Genomic DNA, 21,385 nt, shown 5'->3' with positions numbered 1-21,385 from the left:
TCCTAATCAGTAAGAAATCACTTTAACAGTGATAGTTGAGTAGAAGTCAACATAAATGCTTTATTAATCTTAGATTGAATCGTAAGTTTGCTTAAAAGTGAAATATATTAAGATAACACTAAAAAACCAGAAATAAGCACTTTAGTATTGATATAATAGAACTTACCAAAATAATTTGTATTTTTTAACTATTAAAATTTTCATGTCCAAGTTTAATATCTGAATTCAGAGCTTTGCAGTTACACCTACAAATATAAGGTGGAAAATTAAAACAAATTATCGTGTCACAATCCTGTTTGAAACAGCCTGAAAAGGCTTTCAAGCTGAAATTATGAAGCAATGTAGTCTTCATTAGAGCAGTCCTAAATTGTCTAAGGGAGACAGACTTAGAGATGTTGCAACTCCTAGAGTCCTAAATACCATTAAGTTTGACAAACTTGTACCTCATGCTTACTAGACTGAATTTAAGACCCAACCACTGAGAGAAAGATTTTTTCATTAGGAATGGATTGGAAAAGCTATATTGATGAGTTTTCTTTTGCTTTAATAACTTTTCTAACAAGGTGGGAGGCTGGATAGTCAATCAAAGGGCAAAATCTTCTACAGGTAGTATGTCTAATACACAGTCAAATGCAAAATTAGTCTTTTTCAAGGCACTCAGCCATTTAGCTGTCAGCACTAATGAATAAGAGATTGAGGTTTTATAGTAATCTAATGTGGAAAGAAAAATCTGGTTACTAGATGTGTGCCAAAAATACTTCCCTTCTTGACAGGATAGCTACTATGCTTCTAATTCTTCCAACGAGCTTATAACTACAACATGGGCAAACTAAAAGAACAAATGCTATCTAACTCCATGATAAAAATACTTGAAACCTGCCACCTTTACAACCGCCATTATCACACAAAACTGAAACATTTTCAAACTTAAATAAAACTAATCTCCTGTGATGCCAGTTACCCTTAGAAAAATATGCTCTTTTGAATAGCAATTCATATTTCAGGAAAAAAGGATTATCATGTTTAGAAATGTATTAAAAGATATATGTAGTTTATCAAAGATAATATTAAAACTAGAAAAATCTCGTTTAAAAAACAAGTTTCCTGTTGAGGTTGCAGAATTTAAATTCCACATGTTTTCAAACGTTTGGGCTATATGCACCCTTATGATTTGTGCACTTCTCTGGTACTCTATACTTAAATAGAATTTATCAGAAAAAAATGACAACAGGAATATTTGGAATAGCCAAGGCCTTCTAATGATTAGCAAGCTGTGATTTTTCTGATGGTCAAATAATTTATGACTATAAAGATGTGGGTAAAGGGAAAAAGTATTTATCTTTTTTAAAAAATTTTAATTTTGGGGAAAAAAGTCCAAATTCTTACATCTCTTTCTTTTTTGTAGTTCAAGTACGCTTACAAGACTGATGGCATTACGGTGGTATAAATATGAAGAAGTACTGAAGAATCCGAATGAAGTACTGTACTATTTGGCTTTATTTCAGACATCTATTAAAGACTTTCATGTGTTGAAAAAAAGGACCAGAATAGAGATATAAGAACATTTCTGCTTTATATGCAGTGGCACTAAGCATGTAAGTCAGATGCCGTATCAAAGTGAATACAGGCTAAATTCTTGGTTAGGAAAGTCCCATCTATAGCAACTTTGATGGCTGAAAGATGTTTTATTGTATTTATATTTTTGATTAGTACTACTAATAACCTGTAGACTTTTATATGCACATTTTGATACAGTTGCCTTGGGGAAAGTTATGCTTAATAAAAAGTTGATTTTTTTTTAAGAAACATTTAAATTCTTACATTGTTTTTTCTTTGTTAAATATTTAAACACATTAAAGTGAAATAATCCCCTTTGCTATTTCTCCCTTTTTTTATGCACAGAAAAGAAGCACACATTGTCATGCCTCAAACTACTTTTTATTTGCAACTACATGATCTCACGCAATTCTTCTAAACAATGACATAAAATAGATTTCCTTGTGTATAAATAACTTACATACTCTCCATAAAGTAAATGCTCAAAGGTGCTAGAACAGATCGTCTGCTGCTACAGTGTTCTCGTATCCAACAGAGTTGATGCACAATATATAAATACTCAAGTCCAATATTAAAAACTCAGGCACTTGACTAACTTTAATAAAGTTTCTCAAACTATATCAATATATCTAAAGTGCATATATATTTTTTAAGAAAGATTATTATCAATAACTTTTCTATAAAAATAAGTTTGACGGTTTGGCCCATCTAACTTTACTACTATGAGTATGAACTTTTAACTTTTAATGTGGTCAGGCTTATTCTACCTTCTCTCAACACTGACACCAGCAGAATCAAAAGCAGCTAGTGAGGTGCTAACATGTGAGGATTAATCCAGTGATTCCGGTCACAATGCATTCCAGGAGGAGGTACCCATGTTACTGGAATTGGGCGATACGGCTTATTCTTTCTTCCCTGATTTGGATAACCAAATGGAATAGGAGGAGGGTAGTGATTCTGATGACCATTTCCTCGGTACATTCCTGGCTTTTTTCTGGGCAAAGGGTGCCACACTGGAAGAGGAGGGAATATCAATTCTGAAATCTGCATGAAAGAGAAAACAGTAAGTTAATTCAAAGGAAAAATTAGTCACATGTAAAAACAAGGTGAATTTCCAGGTTACCCACTGAAGAAAAACAGAATCACTCACCCATACCCTTAAGAGTAGGTCTAAGTGACATTTCTATGGTCAGATCTAAATATGTTAAAAACTTCCTATGTAAGAGGTGACTGATTAGTTTTCTGAATGAATGAAAATGAATAAACACAAAACAGCACTCTAATAAACAAAAATAAATAAAACAACCAGAAAAGATCAAAACAGAAATCAAGGGAAGGCTGAAAGGACCTATCATGTTTTAGAACAGTGGTTTCCACAGCTGGCTGGTTAATAAGGAGTCACCTAAAAAGCTTTTAAAACACAGAATATTCATGCCCTAGCCCTGGTCTACTGAACAGTAAGAATAACAAAATTTTAGAATCAGAGGCCAGGTATTCTGACCACAATGTAGGTGATTCTGATGTAGCCAGTTTGTGTTTACGAACAACAGTCTTAGATTATCCCCTAAGTCAAATGGGACATCAAGTTCACATTACTCAAAAAGTTATCAACAGTTTTGGACCCCCTGCTCAGAATGCTATACCTTGTGACTATGAGTTTCCGAATTCTCTGATTTCTAATCTTCTCTTTTTAGTACAAGTATTTTAAAATTTATGTTCAGGTATTTTAAAATTTATGTTCTGTATAAAATTGTATTCATATCATAGAAAATACAAAAGGTATAAAAGCATATACAGGACAAAGTCCCTCTTTATCTGATTATCAGCTACCCAGTTACCCTCTCAGAGGCAACTGACACGAATTATTTTTTTTTGTGTATGCCCTTAGAAATATTTCATGCATGTACTTGGGGGTACATCTATACACACATTTTAAAAAACATGCACATACAATTTTGTTTACTCTTTTTTACACTTGACAAATACATCTCAGAGACATTCATATCAATACATAAATTCCTTTTCCATTATTTTACAGCTAGATGTAATGCAATGACTATGCCGCAACTTAAAAATTAACTAGTGTCCCAATGATGGAACATTTAGGCTGTTCCAGTGTTTTACTATTAAAAAACAATGCACAGGGGCGCCTGGGTGGCTCAGTCGTTAAGCATCTGCCTCTGATTTAGGTCATAATCCCAGGGTCCTGGGATGGAGCCCCGCATCGGGCTCCCTGCTCCACAGGAAGCCTGCTTCTCCCTCTCCCACTCCCCCTGCTTATGTTCCCTCTTGCTGTGTCTCTCTCTGTCAAATAAATAAATAAAATCTTTAAAAAACAAAACAATGCACAACAAATAAAATAATGCTTCAATGAATAACTTTAGTATAGTTAATTCTTGATTATACAAAATAATGAAGAAATAAGAAAGAATTTAGAGTTCCAACTAATAATTGACCTATACTACAAACAGGTAGCAAAATGAAATGTTTTCATTTCTTTTTATATTGGGATGCTGAAAAGGTTTTAAAACTGTCAGAAAGAAGGGGTGCCTGCCTGGCTCAGTGAGAGAAGTATGAGACTTTTTATCTTGGGGTCGTGAGTTCAAGCCCCACTTCGGGTGTACAGATTACTTAAAAATAAGATCTTTATTAAAAAAAAAAAAAACAACCCTATCAGAAAGAAGACAAAATTCTGGAGCTTACATTACCCTTTCCAGTTAATCCTCACACCCCACAAGCAGCCACTGCTCTGATTTCTGTCACCAGACTGAGTTTTCCCTGTTTGTGAACTTCATGTAAATAGAATCATTTAGCATGTATTCTTTTGTGTATGGCAAAATTCTTTGCTCAATCAAATGTTTTTGAGGTCTTTCCATATTGTGTCTATTATTAGTTCATCCTATTTTATTGCTATTATTCTACTGTGTGAATACCTCACAATTTTTCTCCCATTTACCTGTTAATGGACATTTTGGTTGTTTTCCATTTTACTATTATGAAAAAATCTGCTATAAACAGAATATTCTAATACATGAGTTTGTAGATATTTATTTTCATTTCTCTTGTTAAATACTTAAGAGTTGGGTAATAGTGTAGATGCATATTTAACAAATGCCAGAGTTTTCCAAAGTGGTTATACCATTTTACACTCCCACCAACAGTTTATGAATTCAGCTACTTCATATCCTTGCCAACAATCGGTGGTGTCAGACTTTAATTTTAGCCATTCTGGAAGAAGTAGTGTTTCATTGTGGTTTTAATTTGCATTTCCCAGATGACAAATAAGGTTAGGCACCTTTTCATGTGTTTACTGGACATTTATATAACTTCTTTTGTACAGTGTCTATTCACATCTTCTGCCCATTATTTTTAATTGGGTCGTTTGTCTTTTATTATTGATTTATAGGAATGATTTATAAAGTATATTCCAGAAACAAGTCCTTTGATGTATGTACTGAGAATATTTTGTTCCAGTCTATGCTTTGCCCATTCCATTCATTTTCTTAATGGTTTGTTTTGATGAGCAAAGATTTTAAATTCTGATGAAGTCAAATTTATCAAGTTCTTTTCTTGTGTTTTTTGTATCCCCTGGAAGAAATCTTTATCTCAAATAATAAAGATATCTCTCAATATTTTCTTCTGAAAGTGTCAGAGTTAGCTTTTATGTTTAGGTCTATGACCCATCTCAAATTAAATTTTTTGTGTATGCTGTCAGGAAGAAGTTAGGTTTGTTTTTTTTTCCTATATAGAGTATCCCAATTGTTTAGTACCAGTTCTTGAAGACTTTCCCTACTGAACTGCTCTGACACTTTCCTTAAAAAAAAAAAAAAAAAGACTGTACACATTCAAGTCTGTGTCTGGGCTCTCTGTATTGTTCCATTAACATATTTGTGTCTTTAAATCTTTACCACACTGTCTTGATAGACATAATAGCTTTATATAAGTGTAAGGCCTCTAAATTGATTCTCCTTTTTATAAATTTTAGAATCAATTTATCACTTTATAGAAAAATCTTGTTGGGATTTTGATTGATACTGAGTTGCATCTATGGATCAATCTGGGGAGAAATGACAATCTTCACTTCTTAATTAGTAGAGTAATCTCTGGGGGTACCTTTAAAAAACAGACTCCTAAGAGAACAAAGATCCCAAGCTAGGAACTTTGTATCCTTACTTTGATAAGCCCCCTTTTAAACCTTTCAGCAGGTTCAAGATGAAAACGTGGATAGGAAGAAAAGATTAAAGTGGGCCACTTGCACCAGCTTTCTACACAATAGCTTTTAACAGCCATGCTTCTCTGTCATGAAATGTTTTGTTAGTGAATATAATGTCAAGTAAAAATGTTTTATTTTAAAAGCATACAAAAGACATTTCAATTTCCATGCCTTTGTTATAATTTTATCCTAAAAGTTTCGCAACATGGGGGGAAATAAATACAATTTAAAAGGAAAATCTAAAAATTAAAGGTCAATTTACTTGTAAAATATCAGCAGCAATCAATTCAATTTGAGACTGACTTTCTTGCTTTGTTGAGTAACAATAAAATTCTGAGATAAAATTGCCACATGTGAATGAATTCCAGGCAATTTAACAACTGTAATTTAGAGTATATAATACGTCATGCAGAGAAAAAAAAAAGCCCCAAATTTATGACAAAAGTCTTAAAAATGATACCTGAAATACAAATATTATGTTTACTTATCTATATAGGGAATCTCTCAGGAAGAATACAAATATAACTGGTAATGAATACTTCCATGGAAAGGTACAGGACTGGTGGTTTGGGGTAGTGTGGGAAGACCTGGTCACTATTACACTCTTTTACACTGTTTGAAGTTGTTTAAAGCAAGTGCATGTTATCTTACAATATTCATATATACATATATCCCTAAAAATGATAATCCTCAGAACTAGTCTTCCTCATAAGCCTAGAAGGATAATTCAACAAATGAAAAAAAAGAGAGAAATGAAAAATTAAGTTATACTGAAAGCATGTTCATTACATAAATGTATGGTGAATTGAAAGATTTAGTTTCTCATACTCAAAACTCTTACTCAGGTCTAAATTCTTACTGAAACTCAATCCAACCCTACCATGAACCTGTTATGTTTCATTATGTCTAATTAAGGCCAAATTAATAAAAATAGGTATATTTTAAAATACACTCAAAATTAGAAAAAAGTACATGTACAGAGTAAGGCTCAACTCAAAAGATTTCTTTAAATTCTTTTGACTTATCTTTTCTGTCGAAGAGTATTATCATATTGAGAATTTTTTAAAGTATATTAAATATTCTTTGGTTATGTGGGGTATAAATAATAAATAAGTGGACGAATTTGTAAGTGCATGCATGGTTGCTTCAACTGTTGAAGTAAAGGAGGTAGTGTTTTGACTTGAGTGAAAAATTAACTCATATACTTCAGTGAAGTTTCTCTTTAATCATGGAGAAAAGAAAGCTAAACCCAACGGTATGAATCAGAAGTGCTGAAGACTACAAAAACTGAATACCTACTTTTTAATACAATAAAGATTTTTAAAATAGGAATGTTTTATCACCATGACTTTTTCTAGTCTTTCCCACACCTTTTAAAATATATTTCTCATAAATAAATAAATAAATAAATTAAAAAAATGTACTTATCCTACTTAATTGAGTAGTAAAAGCAGACCCTTGATAAAGTGACTCAGGATGCCCCTTTACATCTCAAAGGAACAGCTTCCTTTGATGTGGAAAAGAACTGGCATTCAAAATCTCAAATCAGAAACCCTGGGCAACATGAACAGGACTACCTGGAATGACCTGGCAAGGTCACAACCTTTACTAGAGAGCCATTCCATGGTTACCTGGTACACAGGGCTTGGGGTCGCAGTCACCGAACTGGGTTTCACTTCTACTTCCTTACTTGTTTCTTCATCTGAAGAAGAGGATCCTGAATGATAATCAGAGGTAACCTTATCAAGGGCCCTGGTAACTTTCTTGGAGATTTCATCCTTGTTCTCATCCTCATTTTCAAAGCTGGCAACAATGAATGCATTGTTTTTCTCTCCATACCTAAGGATTAAAAAAACAAACAAACTCATAAACCTTGAAGTGCCATCAACAAAAGCAAGAAATTGTCCATAAAAACAATCAAACAGGCTTGGATATGCCATTGGTCCAAAGCAAAGAAGGAACCCTCCCAGAACATAACCCTACATAATATAATATCTTAAGCCAGGGGCGCCTAGGTGGCTCAGTCATTAAGCATCTGCCTTCGGCTCAGGTCATGATCCCAGGGTCCTGGGATCGAGCCCCACATCGGACTGTCTGCTTGGTGGGAAGCCTGCTTCTCCTTCTCCCACTCCCCCTGCTTGTGCTCCCTCTCTGTCTCTCTCTCTGTCAAATAAATAAATAAAATCTTAAAAATATATATATACATAATATCGTAACCCAATTCCATGCCAATAGGCAGACCATCATTTTCTACCTATGGCTTATTTAATGCAAATAAAAGTGATTCCATTCTCTTCCCAATTTTCTTTCCTACTGCCACTAACAAAAATAATTGTTTAAAACACTAAAGAGAAATTAACTGTTTTGATTACATTTTTGTATATACCATTAAACTGGCTGTACAGCAAAATTTTCTAATGTGTTTTTAACCACTGTAATGTAGATACTTGTAATTCAAGTCACAAATTAACTAGACATTTCCTTTGAGATTTACTTTTACCATGATTAAATAAAAGAGGGGCCTGGGTTGCCTGTATCCACACTGACAAAAATGAGAACTGAGGCAACTGAAAAACAAATAACCCCTGAAAATAAAGGGGTTTTTCTTGAATTATATTGCTTACCTCATGGAGATTCCTAGGAAAACTCACTTCTCATCTTAATTTTTTTTTAAAAAAGTAAAATTTATTTTACTTTTAATCATACCAAAATATTTTTAGAGCCTTGAGCTAGAAAATTAATTGTTAGAATATGTAACTTTGGCTGTTGGCTACTAAAAAAAAAAAGGAAAATAAATTCTGCAATGAGGGAAGATAGCATAATTAATAGTAAAACTAGCAGTTCTTTTTTTCCCCCCGAGAGAGAGAGAGAGAGAGAGAGAGAGAGAGAGAGATCACGTGGCCAAGTAGTGAAGGGGTGTAGGGGAGGATGGGGAGAGGGAGAGAGAGAATCTTAAGCAGGATCCACGCCCAGTGTTGAGCCCAATGCAGGCTTGATCTCATGCCCCTGAGGTCACGACCTGAGCTGAAATCAAGAGTTGGATGCTTAACCAACTGAGCCACCCAGGTGCCCCGTAAAACTAGTTTTCATTTGGAGAATAGGAGAAACCCACAAATCTATTTGAGTAAGACTGCACAACATAAACACTATGAAACAATTTCTATAAGTGTTGGGACAAAGAAAATGAATTGTTAAGCAGTTCTTATACAATATGTAATTAAAGTTAGGGAGACAAGGTAATTTTAAGCTTAAAAAAACAAAAACCTGGATAGAAAAACAGTGTTAGGGGCGCCTGGGTGGCTCAGTAGGTTAAGCGTCTGCCTTCGGCTCAGGTCATGATCCCAGGGTCCTGGGATCGAGCCCCGCATCGGGCTCCCTGCTCAGCGGGAAGCCTGCTTCTCCCTCTCCCTCTGCCTGCCTGCCTATTTGTGATCTCTCTCTCGCTCTCTGTCAAATAAATAAAATCTTAAAAAAAAAAAAAAGAGAAACAGGGTTAATAATAACTATGTCAATTTCATTTTGAGGTAAGTCTTGTCTCAAATTATTTCTGAATCAGGATATGTATAATAAAGTAAAAGGCCAAGCTGCAATAAAGCCTTTGAAAGTTTTACGGAAATCATGTAGCCTCACAGATGAGTTCTACTTCTTTATATAGCTGTGCTGTCTTCCATTCTCACACAGGCTGAATGGGGCCATAAATGCTACCTAAATATGGGACATAACTCCCTTTTCTATTCTTTTTCAGTTTATCTCATAAAAGCAGTTGCTACAGATGGTGGAAAGAGCACTGAACATGTTTCTGGTTCCGGCTCTCCCACTAACTAGCTCTGTGACAAGGGGCAAGTCATTTAATGTCTCCAGGCCACAGTTTCCGATCTGCTGGGCAAGAAAGCTGGAACTGGCTGGATACTGGTTGGTCTTCAGCTAGCGATTCCTCCTAGTATAAGATGCCTGAGCAGTTGGCAAGTTCTTCACAACACAGAACTCTTGTACTATAATTTCCAGTCTACTTAGCTAAGTTTTAGCAATGGAAATTTACCTCTCCATCCTGCCCTGGGTTTAAAGACTCAACAAATTTCAATACAAAGGTTAATTCATATGTTAATAATATCAGCAATATTAACAATGGGTTTAGGCCTACCTTCAGTTTTGCCCATTAATGGAGTCAAAATTCAAGTAAACAGAAAGGCAGGCAATTTGAGAAAAATCCCTTACCTTTGTAGAAACAGAAAACTAAATCAAGGGCAGACATCTAGCTTTATTAACTCAGATTTCTTTGACATGCAAGTTCAATTAGGTACCACATCTTTCCCTTTCTAGGATTTTGGTATGAGAATTCTCTTCATGGTAAGTGAAGCAGTTTACTATATTATTGTAACATTAGTGTGTGCAGTTAATGTCTTAGAATTAGTAATGGACAACTTTTAAACTTTCCATTTTTCAACCACACACTGCTAAAATTAAGTCCAATTTAGTTAATTTGAAACAAATTAATAGTATCTAATGTTCTGTTGTATCAGGAAAAGGATTACAGAAATTACAAAAAAAAGGGTATACAGTATGTTGGATAGATAAGAAAGCTATGAGCCATTCTCAGGCATTCTCTTTATAGGAAGGATCTGTTATCTATTCTGTATCTCCTCACATAGTTCACTAAAGGATAACCTTTTTTTTTTTTTTAAAGATTTTATTTATTTGACAGAGACAGCAAGAGAGGGAACACAAGCAGGGGGAGTGGGAGAGGGAGAAGCAGGCTTCCCGCTGAGCAGGGAGCCCGATGTGGGACTCGATCCCAGGACCCTGGGATCATGACCTGAGCCGAAGGCAGACGCTTAACGACTGAGCCACCCAGGCGCCCCATAAATGATAACCTTTCTAACTATATAACACTTTGTATACTTCCAATATTTTATCCTGATGGAATAACTCAGTCATACTATGAAGAATGTTCCCTTCAGTGCATTTCAATTTTTTTATAAGTTTAGTCTCTAGTGTACCAATGAGTTATTATTATTAGTGACTCTCAGATATTTGTTCAATTATATAACTGCTAGATTAGCTTTATTTTAATTTTCAGAATATTTATCTTTACAGTTTTGGTCCCAAAGCACTAACCAATATTGCAATCTCCTCTATTAACTTACAATCACCTCTACTCAATCGCTAGCATGTCTTTCTTTGGAGTTTTATTATCATGGAATGAGTACCCCACATTCTGAAGGTGATTTCTATTAGCTGTGAAAAAATATCACATCACTGCCAATTTTTGGCAAAATTTTAATTGTGTGTAAAATTATTAAAAGGCTACTGAATGCAAAGATTTTCATATATTAAATTTTCATATATTAATAAGATGAAAGAATAATTTTTCATTATCTGGAATCATTAAGTAATGAAGTATCCACTTAAGCAGAAGGTCTATTTATATAAAGCTTTTATCTTCAGGTGCCAAGATTTAGTTTAAGCCATTTCAAATAAATATGCCCAAAATGTTTATATAATTACCCAACTTTTTAAGCATCTTTGAACATAGAAACATTTCCCTAATGATGTAAAATCATCGTATTAAATACTCATTATTTGACTGGCTGATAATACATTTTGCCAACTCTTTAGCTTTTTTGCTCCCGCCTCCACATAAGACTATATGATATTCTTTTGGTAGCTTTATAACTACATGAAAAAGCCCCTTTCAAACACTGCTTATAATTTTTTATGGCTGAAAAGCTGTGTGTTAAATAAGTGAGTCAGGATCTAAGTGCAGACCTAATAAAAAAGTAAACAATTCAATATAGTAACTTTGTGATAGCTAGTTCTTATATACTGAGGTCTTCAGCAGGGGTTCAGTGGCCAACGTCTATAAAGTCTGACCTTAGCCTAAGATGAGTCCTAAATTAGTCCCAGAATCTAAATATGTTTTACCTTCTTGGACCAAAATTGAGATGTCTTGCTCTTTTTTCTAACTGAGAAAGAAGTGCTGGATAATCTAGTACCTAAGTTTCCCAAAGCAAGAAGCTTACACAAACAGCTTATACCAAGTAGCTCCATGGTGGTCCAGAATAATTCAGTGGAAGAATTACCATGTATTTTTGTCATGACATGTCATCACCTCTACTTTTATTGTTGGAGATCAGGTCAAAGGCTATGACCACCTTTGGAATATATTAGGATTGCATCAAAAAGCATCTCTACTGTAGTCAATAGGTTGAAATGCACTTAAAACCAAAAAGAAATACCCTAAAGGAACAGCTGTAGGAAATCACTTGCTGGGGATTCCATGCATCTATTCATCCGAATTCTTCCTGCCTGGAAATGTCCTTCCCACCCTGTCATTTGGTCAACTGCATCCTTCCCCACCCAGCTCTAGAATCCCCCACTTGGTAGTTTTTTCTAATTCCCAGCAAAGGCAGTAACCTTCTCTTTGTGCCACCAACCACTGCATTTTGTACATATTTCTATTACAGCATAAATCACACTGTTGTAATCTGCTTATTCTTTCTTCTCCCTTATTATACTTTGAACAACCTGACAGCAGAATGTCCTTTCATTTTTTAAAACCCCACAACCGGGGTGCCTGGGTGGCTCAGCTGTTAAGCGTCTGCCTTTGGCTCAGGTCATGATCCCAGGGTCCTGGGATCGAGCTCCACATAGGACTCCCTGGAGGCCTGCTTCTCCCTCTCCCACTCCACCTGCTCCTGTTCCCTCTCTGTCAAATAAATAAATAAAATCTTAAAAAAAACCACAACTAAGAATGCCTGGTCCACAACTGATGTTTTTTAGAATGAATGGAATTCAATTAGATAACATACCTAACACTCACCTTTTACAATTCTGCTCATTAGATGAGAAATAATTTCCACTATAAAAACAAAACCATGAAAATAATACTAGGTCACTTAAAAATCAAAAAGGGAGAGGGAGGCAAGAATAGAAACAAACAGAAACAAAAACGAAGCAAAAGTTATTATTACCCACTACTATTTGGGCTTAACTTCTTTCCTTTTTTTTTTTTTTTTTTTTTTTTTGAGAGAGAGCGAGAGATCATGAGCAGGGGGGAGGAGTAGAGGGAGAGGCAGACTCCCTGCTGAGCAGGGAGCCCGATGCGGGACTCGATCCCAGGACCCTGGGATCATGACCTGAGCCGAAGGCAGACGCTTAACGACTGAGCCACCCAGGCGCCCTGGGCTTAACTTCTTTCCTAATTTGAAGAGGGGAAAGACAGGTGTACCACCAATGAAAGACAATAACTGACCTATAGAAGTCTAGGTGTCTAAATTCTGCTTCTTGGTATATAATAAACTTCTTGGCAGAGCCCTAGAAAAACCCTACCCAATCAAGTTTTTAAGTTTCTTTAGCTGTAAAAAAGGAATGTAACTAGTCTTTCACCTTCAGATTACAAAGTTCACAACTGAGAAAGCCCAAACAACAGCTTCCAGCCAAAAAGACACACAAGCAGGCAGTACCTGAGAGAAGTTCATAAAATCAGTTCCAGCATGGTAATCAGTTCAGCTGGCACACTCAAGAACTCACCGACAGCACACCTCACACGGATCCACCCACAGAGTGAGTTCCTTTGGTAAGCCTAGATCACTGTACAAGATGCAGCTGTTCTCACAGGCTTTCAGGACATCAGGATCAACTCTCTGAAACTTATTGACACGAATGCATCTACAAGAAAGTAGAGTAATGTTAATACTTTAACTGAATATTAATCATAAACCTTGTTATAGTATTAGTATTTGCCAATGTGAATTTAAAACAAACCAACCCTGATGGAGAAACCAGGAGCATATCTATCCTAAATAGGTAATAAATGTGAACTGAAGGCAAAGAGGCAGCATCATCAGTAAGACTACTCAGCCTGGTGAAAAGAGGAGGGCATCCGTCCGAGCCCAGGGAAATCATAAGAACTGGTTTTACATCATTTTAGCCAGAAACTACTGAATCTCACATGTACATTAAAAGACCAAGGAGCATTAAAGCTACATGAAATTACTTAGAGCTCTAAAGGTAGAAGTATTAACAGGTCAGGTTACTATATAACAAAATCTCCAACTAACAATAGACCTTAACCAATGTTTCAAATATTTTGAAATTCTTGTGATGTTTTGGTCTTTCCCTGCTTATAAATCCCAGACAGTGTTAAGAAAGGTGTCCTTTTCTTCACCTATAATTGTTCTATAAATATATAATCAGTCCAGGACACAGAACCATTCATATTACATAGTTATGATTAAAATATAATCCAAAGTGTTACTGGCTTATCTCATTTATTTGTTACCAAAGGGTTTTCATTAAAAAAAAAAAAGTCAAAATAACAGAAAAAAACAAACGAAACAAAAAAAAACAAAACTAAATCAATAGAGCCTCTATTCCATTTTTTAAACCTAAGAAATATCACATCTACCTAATGGAATGCTCAAAGGTAGCTCCCAGGATGAAAGCAAAAATACATGTTAAAGTAAACATTTTGCTTATGTACAGAAATGGTGGCTACAATAAAAGTATTTACTGCTTCTACAACTAAGAAATCAATCAAGAGATGTCAGGTTTTAGTACTAGTCCTAGTACTTATTTATTAGGTGAATTTAGATTAAGTCATTTCACCTCTTCCTCAGATGCAAAGCTCTCAAATATGGAAAATACAAGTTCACTGACAAATAGTAATTATACCACTAAATACAATGACATCAATAGAACATGCTGTTTAAAGTTTTTAAAAAATTATTTGATTTCAATTTTCACTTACAACAGTGAAAAAGTTCTCATTAAGTAACAGCTAATAGAGATTTCTAAATAGTAATAATAACTCTTTCTGAAGGTTTACTACACAATGGACAGTTTCCTAAGTGCTTTACATGTATTAACTTTTTATTCTCACAATTATCCTGTAAGTTAGATACCATTTCCCCACTGTAAGAAAGAAAGGAGGCAGAGTTGAGTAACTTGCCCAACTTCACAACTAGAAAGTGGTGAATCCGGGGGTATTATCTGGACCACTGGACTCCAAAGTCGATTTTATTAAATATCCTATTCTGTCTGTGCTAATCTTAACATGACCATTAACAAGTAAGCAATTCAGAGTAAAAAAAATTGTTTTACAGCATGTAAGATGCTATTTGTTCCCTTCTTTAAGATGGTCTATGTTTACAAATTCCAGTGTTGTGTAGGTTGATTCAAAAGTCCCATGTGCCCCAGGATCAAAAGCAGTTATAGGTAAGGAGATAGATCTTAGAAGTATGTGTTTTTGTTATCTAAAATAAGGGTGATGTAGGCTCTAAGCTTAAAAAACATATATGTAAATAAAGATGCTTAGAGACTCTGCTTCATTTGCATATCTTACATATTTTTGTGCTGTTTTTTTAACTCTATACTGCGACTACTTATCCATTAAGCAGTCTTCAAAAACAGGATTTTAAAAGCTGCATAAAAACACTCTATCATTTACTTAATGTTGACAGTTCTTTCCAATTTTTTGCAATTATACAGTGTAAGAAACATCCATATTCATACATATTTATCTGCATTTCTGATTATACTTCTAGAATAGATTTTTAGGAGACTTACTGTTCAAAGAATAGGAGTATTTTTACAGATCTTGATAATATTGCCAAATTGCCCTCCAAAAGCCTCTTAGTTGTAGATATTGTGGAGAAACAATTTTAATTTATAAACACTTTAGAAGAAAAAGAACACTTCCAACCTACTCTATGGATTCAAGAGTCTCACTCTGGCTAATCCTATATTCTATTCATTTTTATAATAGTAACAACCCACCATTAAGTCTAATAGTTTTCTACTTCAAAGACAGCTTCAAAATGACTCAATAATGATACTTCTGATCATATGCCAATTTAATCCTGTTTAGCTAATTTTTTCCTCAAGTTTTAGAATTAATGGAAATGAAACTGTATACTGTCTGACCTTTAAGCATTTACTTGACAGTGTCTCTTTTTTCTCAGTAATAGTAAAAAGTTGGTTTGGCACTTCCAAAAGCCTTTGTCCAATGTCAATTACATCAGTGTAAAAAGCCTCAACAGCTCTAACTCACAAAAGTTGTTCACTCTATCAGAAATGAAGATGTGCAGGAAAAAAATTAAGAGAATCAAGTGAGAAGATAAAAAATAACTGGAGTCTGCTTTATATGGAACATCCACGTTTCTACTTTATCACATTTTCCAATTTACTAGGAAACCTCCTGGGATAAAAATGAAGAGGAAAATGTATCAAAACTTTGACTCTTCAATAGAAAACATGCTCACCTGTGGCTTTCAGCAAATGAGAACTAAACAAATCATATCTCCACTTCCTTTGTAGACTCCCTGAATAGTCTTGCACTTTTAAGAGCTAAGTGACTGAAAGGAAGTCCTTTTAACATCAAAGCACAGAAGTGCTGATTTGAGAAGGAAACTTTGGGGGCAGCAATATGCATAAATAAAAGAATTTCTGTAGTCACAACTGTTCTACTTTTACTTTTTTGTGGCCACCTCCACAAATGGGGCACGGTTTGACAGCTGAGTTATTTAGCAGAACCCAGGTTCTCAACACAGTGATCACATAAATACTAGGGAATGAGCGTGCCAGAACATGTTTTGCAGGAGCTTGCTCTTCTTTACTCTAAGCTATAAATGTAACTTATAAACCAGAGTACAAAAAGACAGCTGCAAGTGAGAGTTACTTTCCTTCTCAGAGACAGGGCAATGGTCAAACTGTGTTGTGCAGAAGCCCATAAGAATTTAGAGTCAGTTAGACCTGAGTTCAAATCGTAGAGCTAATATTTACCAGTTGCAGGTTGTAATAAGTTACCCTCATCAATAAAAGTTACAGTGGCTTCTACCATAAAGAATTATGCATAGTATAAATGAAATTATTATTATTTTTTTTAAGATTTTATTTATTTATTTGACAGAGAGAGACAGCGAGAGAAGGAACACAAGCAGGGGGAGTGGGAGGGAGAAGCAGGCTTCCCGCCGAGCAGGGAGCCCCATGTGGGGCCCAATCCCAGGACCCTGGAGATCATGACCTGAGCCGAAGGCAGATGCTTAACGACTGAGCCACCCAGGCGCCCAGTGAAATTATTTCTGTGTCAACAATGCATTAGGGGTCTAATTTTCTTAGTTCTTGTTTGCCATAAAACTTTTACTTTTTCCAAAAACATGTAACATGTAATTTATTTGTAGAAACAAAGAGACTCGTTTCTCTTAACTCTTACCATGCCCATTTATGGGTGAGTTTTAGGGGTCCTCTAGAATCGTGAAAACCCTCAAGTACCTGTGATACATAAAGAAATGCATTCAGTCAGAAGCCAAACTACAACCACAAGACTAACTCCCATGAGCTGACAGTATTGGCCTCCCAAGTCCAGGTAGTGGGACTCCATCAACAAATACCTGTATTTTAAAATGCGTAAGGAAAGAAAATACCAAAAGACACCCCAGAGTTCTGTATTTTGCAGTTAAACTGAAAGAAATGAACTAGACACCTTTCAGTCCTCTGGCCTTGTACTCATTTCAGGAGCTATCAGCCTCTTAGTCCAATCCAACTGTCCAGTCTAATCCTTTACCTGTAGGCCTGTCCTTTTGAAGGTTTTTCTGGATACCAGTGATTTTTATATTTTTCTTGAAGTATAAGAGTCAATTTCTCAGCAAACCTCTCAACTGCCTCTTTTTTCAACTTGTCATGTTTTCGAACTAGCCTTGTGAAAAAGAAGACAACAGCAGCAATTTCGTTCTTCATCTTTCCCTGCAAAGAAAGATAAAAGTTTTTCTCAAAAAAACAAAACACAAAAACTGGAAGATAAAGCTCTGCAAAATATCCCTCCTTCACAGCTCCCTTCTTTCAATTTTATCTTGTGTTTCATTGGCTCATATCTGGAAAAAGGAACAAATAATCACTAAGTTAGGCCATAAAGACCTTATTATAACACTAAGAATCTTATCACTTAGCTTTGTGAAGTTCAGTAAAGAAAGCACACCAAATTGCTCCTGTTGGTCAAAATAAAATCAGAGATATCACTCAAAGAGAAGCACTACAATGATACCATTATATACTTTTTACTAAACATGTCAAGGTTTAGCTACAATAATTTAAGTTTAAAATTCTGTGAAATAATTTGAACTTTAAAACACAATATTGTATAGCTACTATAGAAAACAGCGGTAATTCCTAAAAAAAGTTAGAGTTACCATAAGACCAATCAATTCTATCCTCATAGCTATACACCCAAAAGAAACAAAAACATATTTCTACACAAAAACATGTACACAAGTGTCCACAGCATTATTCTTAACAGCCAAAAAATAGAAGCACCTAAATGTCCAACTGATGGACACTGACATTTGTCAATTGATGGACAGATAAATGTGGTATATACATGCAACGGAATATTCTTCAGCAACAAAAAGAGGAATGATGTACTGATACATGCTACAACAGAGGTGAACCTTGAACACACTGTGTTAAGGGAAAGAAACCAGTTACAGAAGACCAAATATTGTATGATTGCATTTATATGAGTTTTCCAGAATAGGCAAATCCATATAGACAGGAAGTAGATTAGTGGCCTAGGGGCAGGAATGATGGGAGGAAAGGAGAGACATCAATGAATGAATACAGGGTTTCCTTTTAAGGTGAGGAAAATATCCCAAAATTAACTGTGGTGATGGCTACACAACTTTGTGAATATAATAAAACTAATGAACTGTAGATTTTAAATATGTAAATTGTATGCTATGTGAATCCTATTTGCATAACAAAGCTGTTACACATAAAGAAAAAAATCCAGCATTGAGTTTCCGTAAGTATTCTTTCAGGAACAGAGATATAGTTACCTAAAAGATATGACCAAAAACAGTGGTTCTATCAAAACATTTAAGAGAACAGAAATTCAGGGTCATCCACAGAAAAATTAAACTATAAGAAATAATCAGAGATTTAGCTGCATTGTGGAATTGCCTCAAGAAAGACTCTCTTTAAATGGCAGATCTGATTTACCATTGATTAATCCATAAAGGAAAAACCTTATCCTGGTATTGTTTCGATGTATATTCTGTCTTTATGTGATGAGCTCATTCATTTGGCTGCTTTAAGTAACTTGGAGTTATTCAGATGCTGCATTTACTAAGCAGTATCACCCCTTTCAGAGCCAATTATCAAAGACATACAGCTTCTGCTATGTTTACTATAAAAACCAACTAACCTAGCTGATAGTTTGTGTTCTCACACATTTGTTTTCTCAAACCTCTTAAAGTCTCTCAGAATGATTCCTTTACTCCTTGTGCAAATTCAAACAAGGGATCTCACTGTGAAATAAATTCTACAGATCAGGGTGGGTATGGCTGCCAGCACACACCCACCCTGATCTCAGATGGGAAGACACCCAAACCTTCCTACTGGAACCCTAGAATGCCAAATCCACCTTTTCTGGCCAGCTACCAGACAAGAGGAACTGGATATAAGAGCTGCGGAGGTACATACAACCCCAGTCTTCCACAACTGCCGAGGCATCCTCCTAAGAAAAATGTTGAGCCATTTCCACTTTATAAAGTTATATTTATATCCTACCACGTTATAATGGAAAAGAAAACCCACTGCAATTTAATATACGGTTTGGGATGAAAGTTGCTTGCTGATGGAACTACATTAGCTTCCATCCACCAAAGAAAACAAGGAACCACACTAAAGAAAAGTACTGAATCCTTTAACCGTATCATTCTCCTCCCCATTCATTAAATTTGTCTACTGTGCTCTACATATCTGAGTTTAGGGTTTTGTTTTCCTTTTTGTTTTGTTCTGTTTCATATCAAAAAATAAAAGAAAGGAAGGAAAGAACCACTTAGTGGTTGCTATTGCTTGTAACACAAGATGAGTCATATAGAATTACTTTTTTTTTTCCGGTTTGAAGGAATGATGCCTGGAATAGCAGAAAAATTAACCCACTCCCACCAGTTAGAATTCTGGGAGTACCAAAAGGTGAAAGACGGAGTTATAAAGTCAGAGAGGGCGAAACTAGAAGCAAGCTGGGCCAATAAGACCTTAGGCGTCTCGAGTAAGTAGCCGCAATTCCTCCACCCACACTCGGAGCGAAAAGCTCCCATTTTAAATATCGCACGGTGACGTCATCCTGGGACGTAGTCGCCGCGGCGGCGGCTCCTCAAGTTCTACTTTGTTCCACAGGCTCCTCCGCTCACAGTGGCGTGCGTAAAACCCAAAGGAAAACCAAGCCCAACCTTCCAGGAGTTTATAACTTTGTACTTTTCCCTGTGTTCTAACGAAAGGCTAATCGCAACCGTTTCTAGACACAAGTATTTCTGACAGACGTTCCCAAGGTTGAGGAAGCGGGGATCCTGGCCGTGGGGGTGAGGAGCCCCTGACCAGCCTCAGCGGCGTTACACGGCGGGCTCTCGGGACGCTGAGAAGACGGCATTTCCCACGGGGCCGGGACTTGGACTTTTTAAGCCATCAAAACCTGCTGCTCAGCACTCACGCTTGGGTTTAAGAGTGCTAGGTGAGTAGGCATCAAACATCTCCACCCACTCTGGAAAGAACGGCCTGCAAGCGCGTCCAACTTCTGCAATCGCGGTTTTCCCCGAGTTAAGGGGGAAGGGCCGGGGAGCCCCATCCCCCTCCTCCCCCCCAAACAGCCTCCCTCGCAGGGTGCGCCTTCCCGTTCGCCCGCCGGTCCGCTGCCACCGGGCCGACTCCAGTCTCCGGGTGGCCCTGGGATCCAGGACGGGGCTCCCCTCGGGCTCGAACCCTCCCCCCTCCCAGACAGCAAGCCCGGTCCCCGGCTCCAGAAAACGCACGGACGCGGAAGGGGGGCGGGCAGGCGCAAGGCTGTCGCCCACCCCGAGCGGAGGGTAACGCGCGGTGGAAACGTGGCAGGAGCCTCGAGGCGGCGTCTCCTCCGTCCCCATCCCGCCGAGGGTCCCGCGGAAACCCTCTCGGGCCACCCCCCCTCCGTCCACAGTCCTTTCTTCGCGCCGGGCCGGGGCCGATGCAACCCGATTCGATCCCACACTCCTCCCCCTTCCCCGGCGCGCCGCCTGCCGCGAGCCTTCGACGTGGCCTCAGGGGCGTCGGGACCACCCTCCTCCCGGTGCCCTCAGCTCCACCATGTCCGCCTCCCCCCCGGCCCGGTCTCCTCACCGCCGCCGCCGCCGCCCTGGGGCCGCAGATTTGGCGGTCTCGACCGTCTCCGGGCCGGGAACCGAGGGCGCCGCCTCAGCGGGCCGGCGCTCGGCGGCAGCGAGCGCGGCGAGCCTAGTCCGGAGCGTGTGGCTCCCGCGTCGTCGGGCGACCGAGCGCGCGCTGAGAGGGCGGGCGGGCAGGAGAGCGCGCGCGCGCGCGAGCGAGCGAACACAGCCCTGAGGCGACGCGCGGGGGGCTCGCAGCCCGGAAGAGAGGAGGGGCGATGACCCGGGAAAGGGTTGGCGCCGCGCGGGACCGGCTAGCGCGCCTTGGGGGGCGGGGGAGGGGGGAGGGGTAGGAGCCGGAGGGGCGGGGCTTCGCCGAGAGCCCGCCCCCGAGACCCGGGCCGCACGGCGCGTAGACCCTTCCAGTCCGACGGCTAGGCCCAGAGCACCTCGGCCTTCGCTCCCCTGTGGGGATCCACGC

General features: G+C 37.7%; 1 protein-coding gene and 1 long non-coding RNA gene across 2 annotated transcripts in view; one reads left to right on the top strand and one right to left on the bottom strand.

The window, feature by feature from the left end:
* Positions 1–1,156: 1,156 nt before the first annotated feature.
* BTG3 (BTG anti-proliferation factor 3) lies at positions 1,157–21,200 on the bottom strand. The gene is made up of 5 exons (XM_032406286.1): positions 20,918–21,200; positions 17,334–17,512; positions 13,301–13,438; positions 7,402–7,609; positions 1,157–2,601 (listed from the first exon to the last, which is right to left on the bottom strand). The coding sequence occupies exons 2-5, from the start codon at positions 17,504–17,506 to the stop codon at positions 2,362–2,364; spliced, it is 759 nt and encodes a 252-aa protein (XP_032262177.1). The 5' UTR covers positions 17,507–17,512; positions 20,918–21,200; the 3' UTR covers positions 1,157–2,361.
* Positions 18,318–21,385, top strand: part of LOC116633724 — a 54,585-nt gene continuing 51,517 nt past the window's right edge. The window contains exon 1 of the long non-coding RNA XR_004299769.1: positions 18,318–20,276. This is a non-coding gene — a long non-coding RNA (uncharacterized LOC116633724). The remainder of the gene's footprint in view (positions 20,277–21,385) is intronic.

The sequence above is a fragment of the Phoca vitulina genome, unplaced genomic scaffold (assembly GCF_004348235.1).
Source record: "Phoca vitulina isolate PV1807 unplaced genomic scaffold, GSC_HSeal_1.0 scaffold8, whole genome shotgun sequence".
In the NCBI taxonomy this organism is placed as follows: Eukaryota; Metazoa; Chordata; class Mammalia; order Carnivora; family Phocidae; genus Phoca; species Phoca vitulina.
Note: the sequence above shows the minus strand (reverse complement) of the source record. Positions and strands in the feature narration are given on the sequence as shown.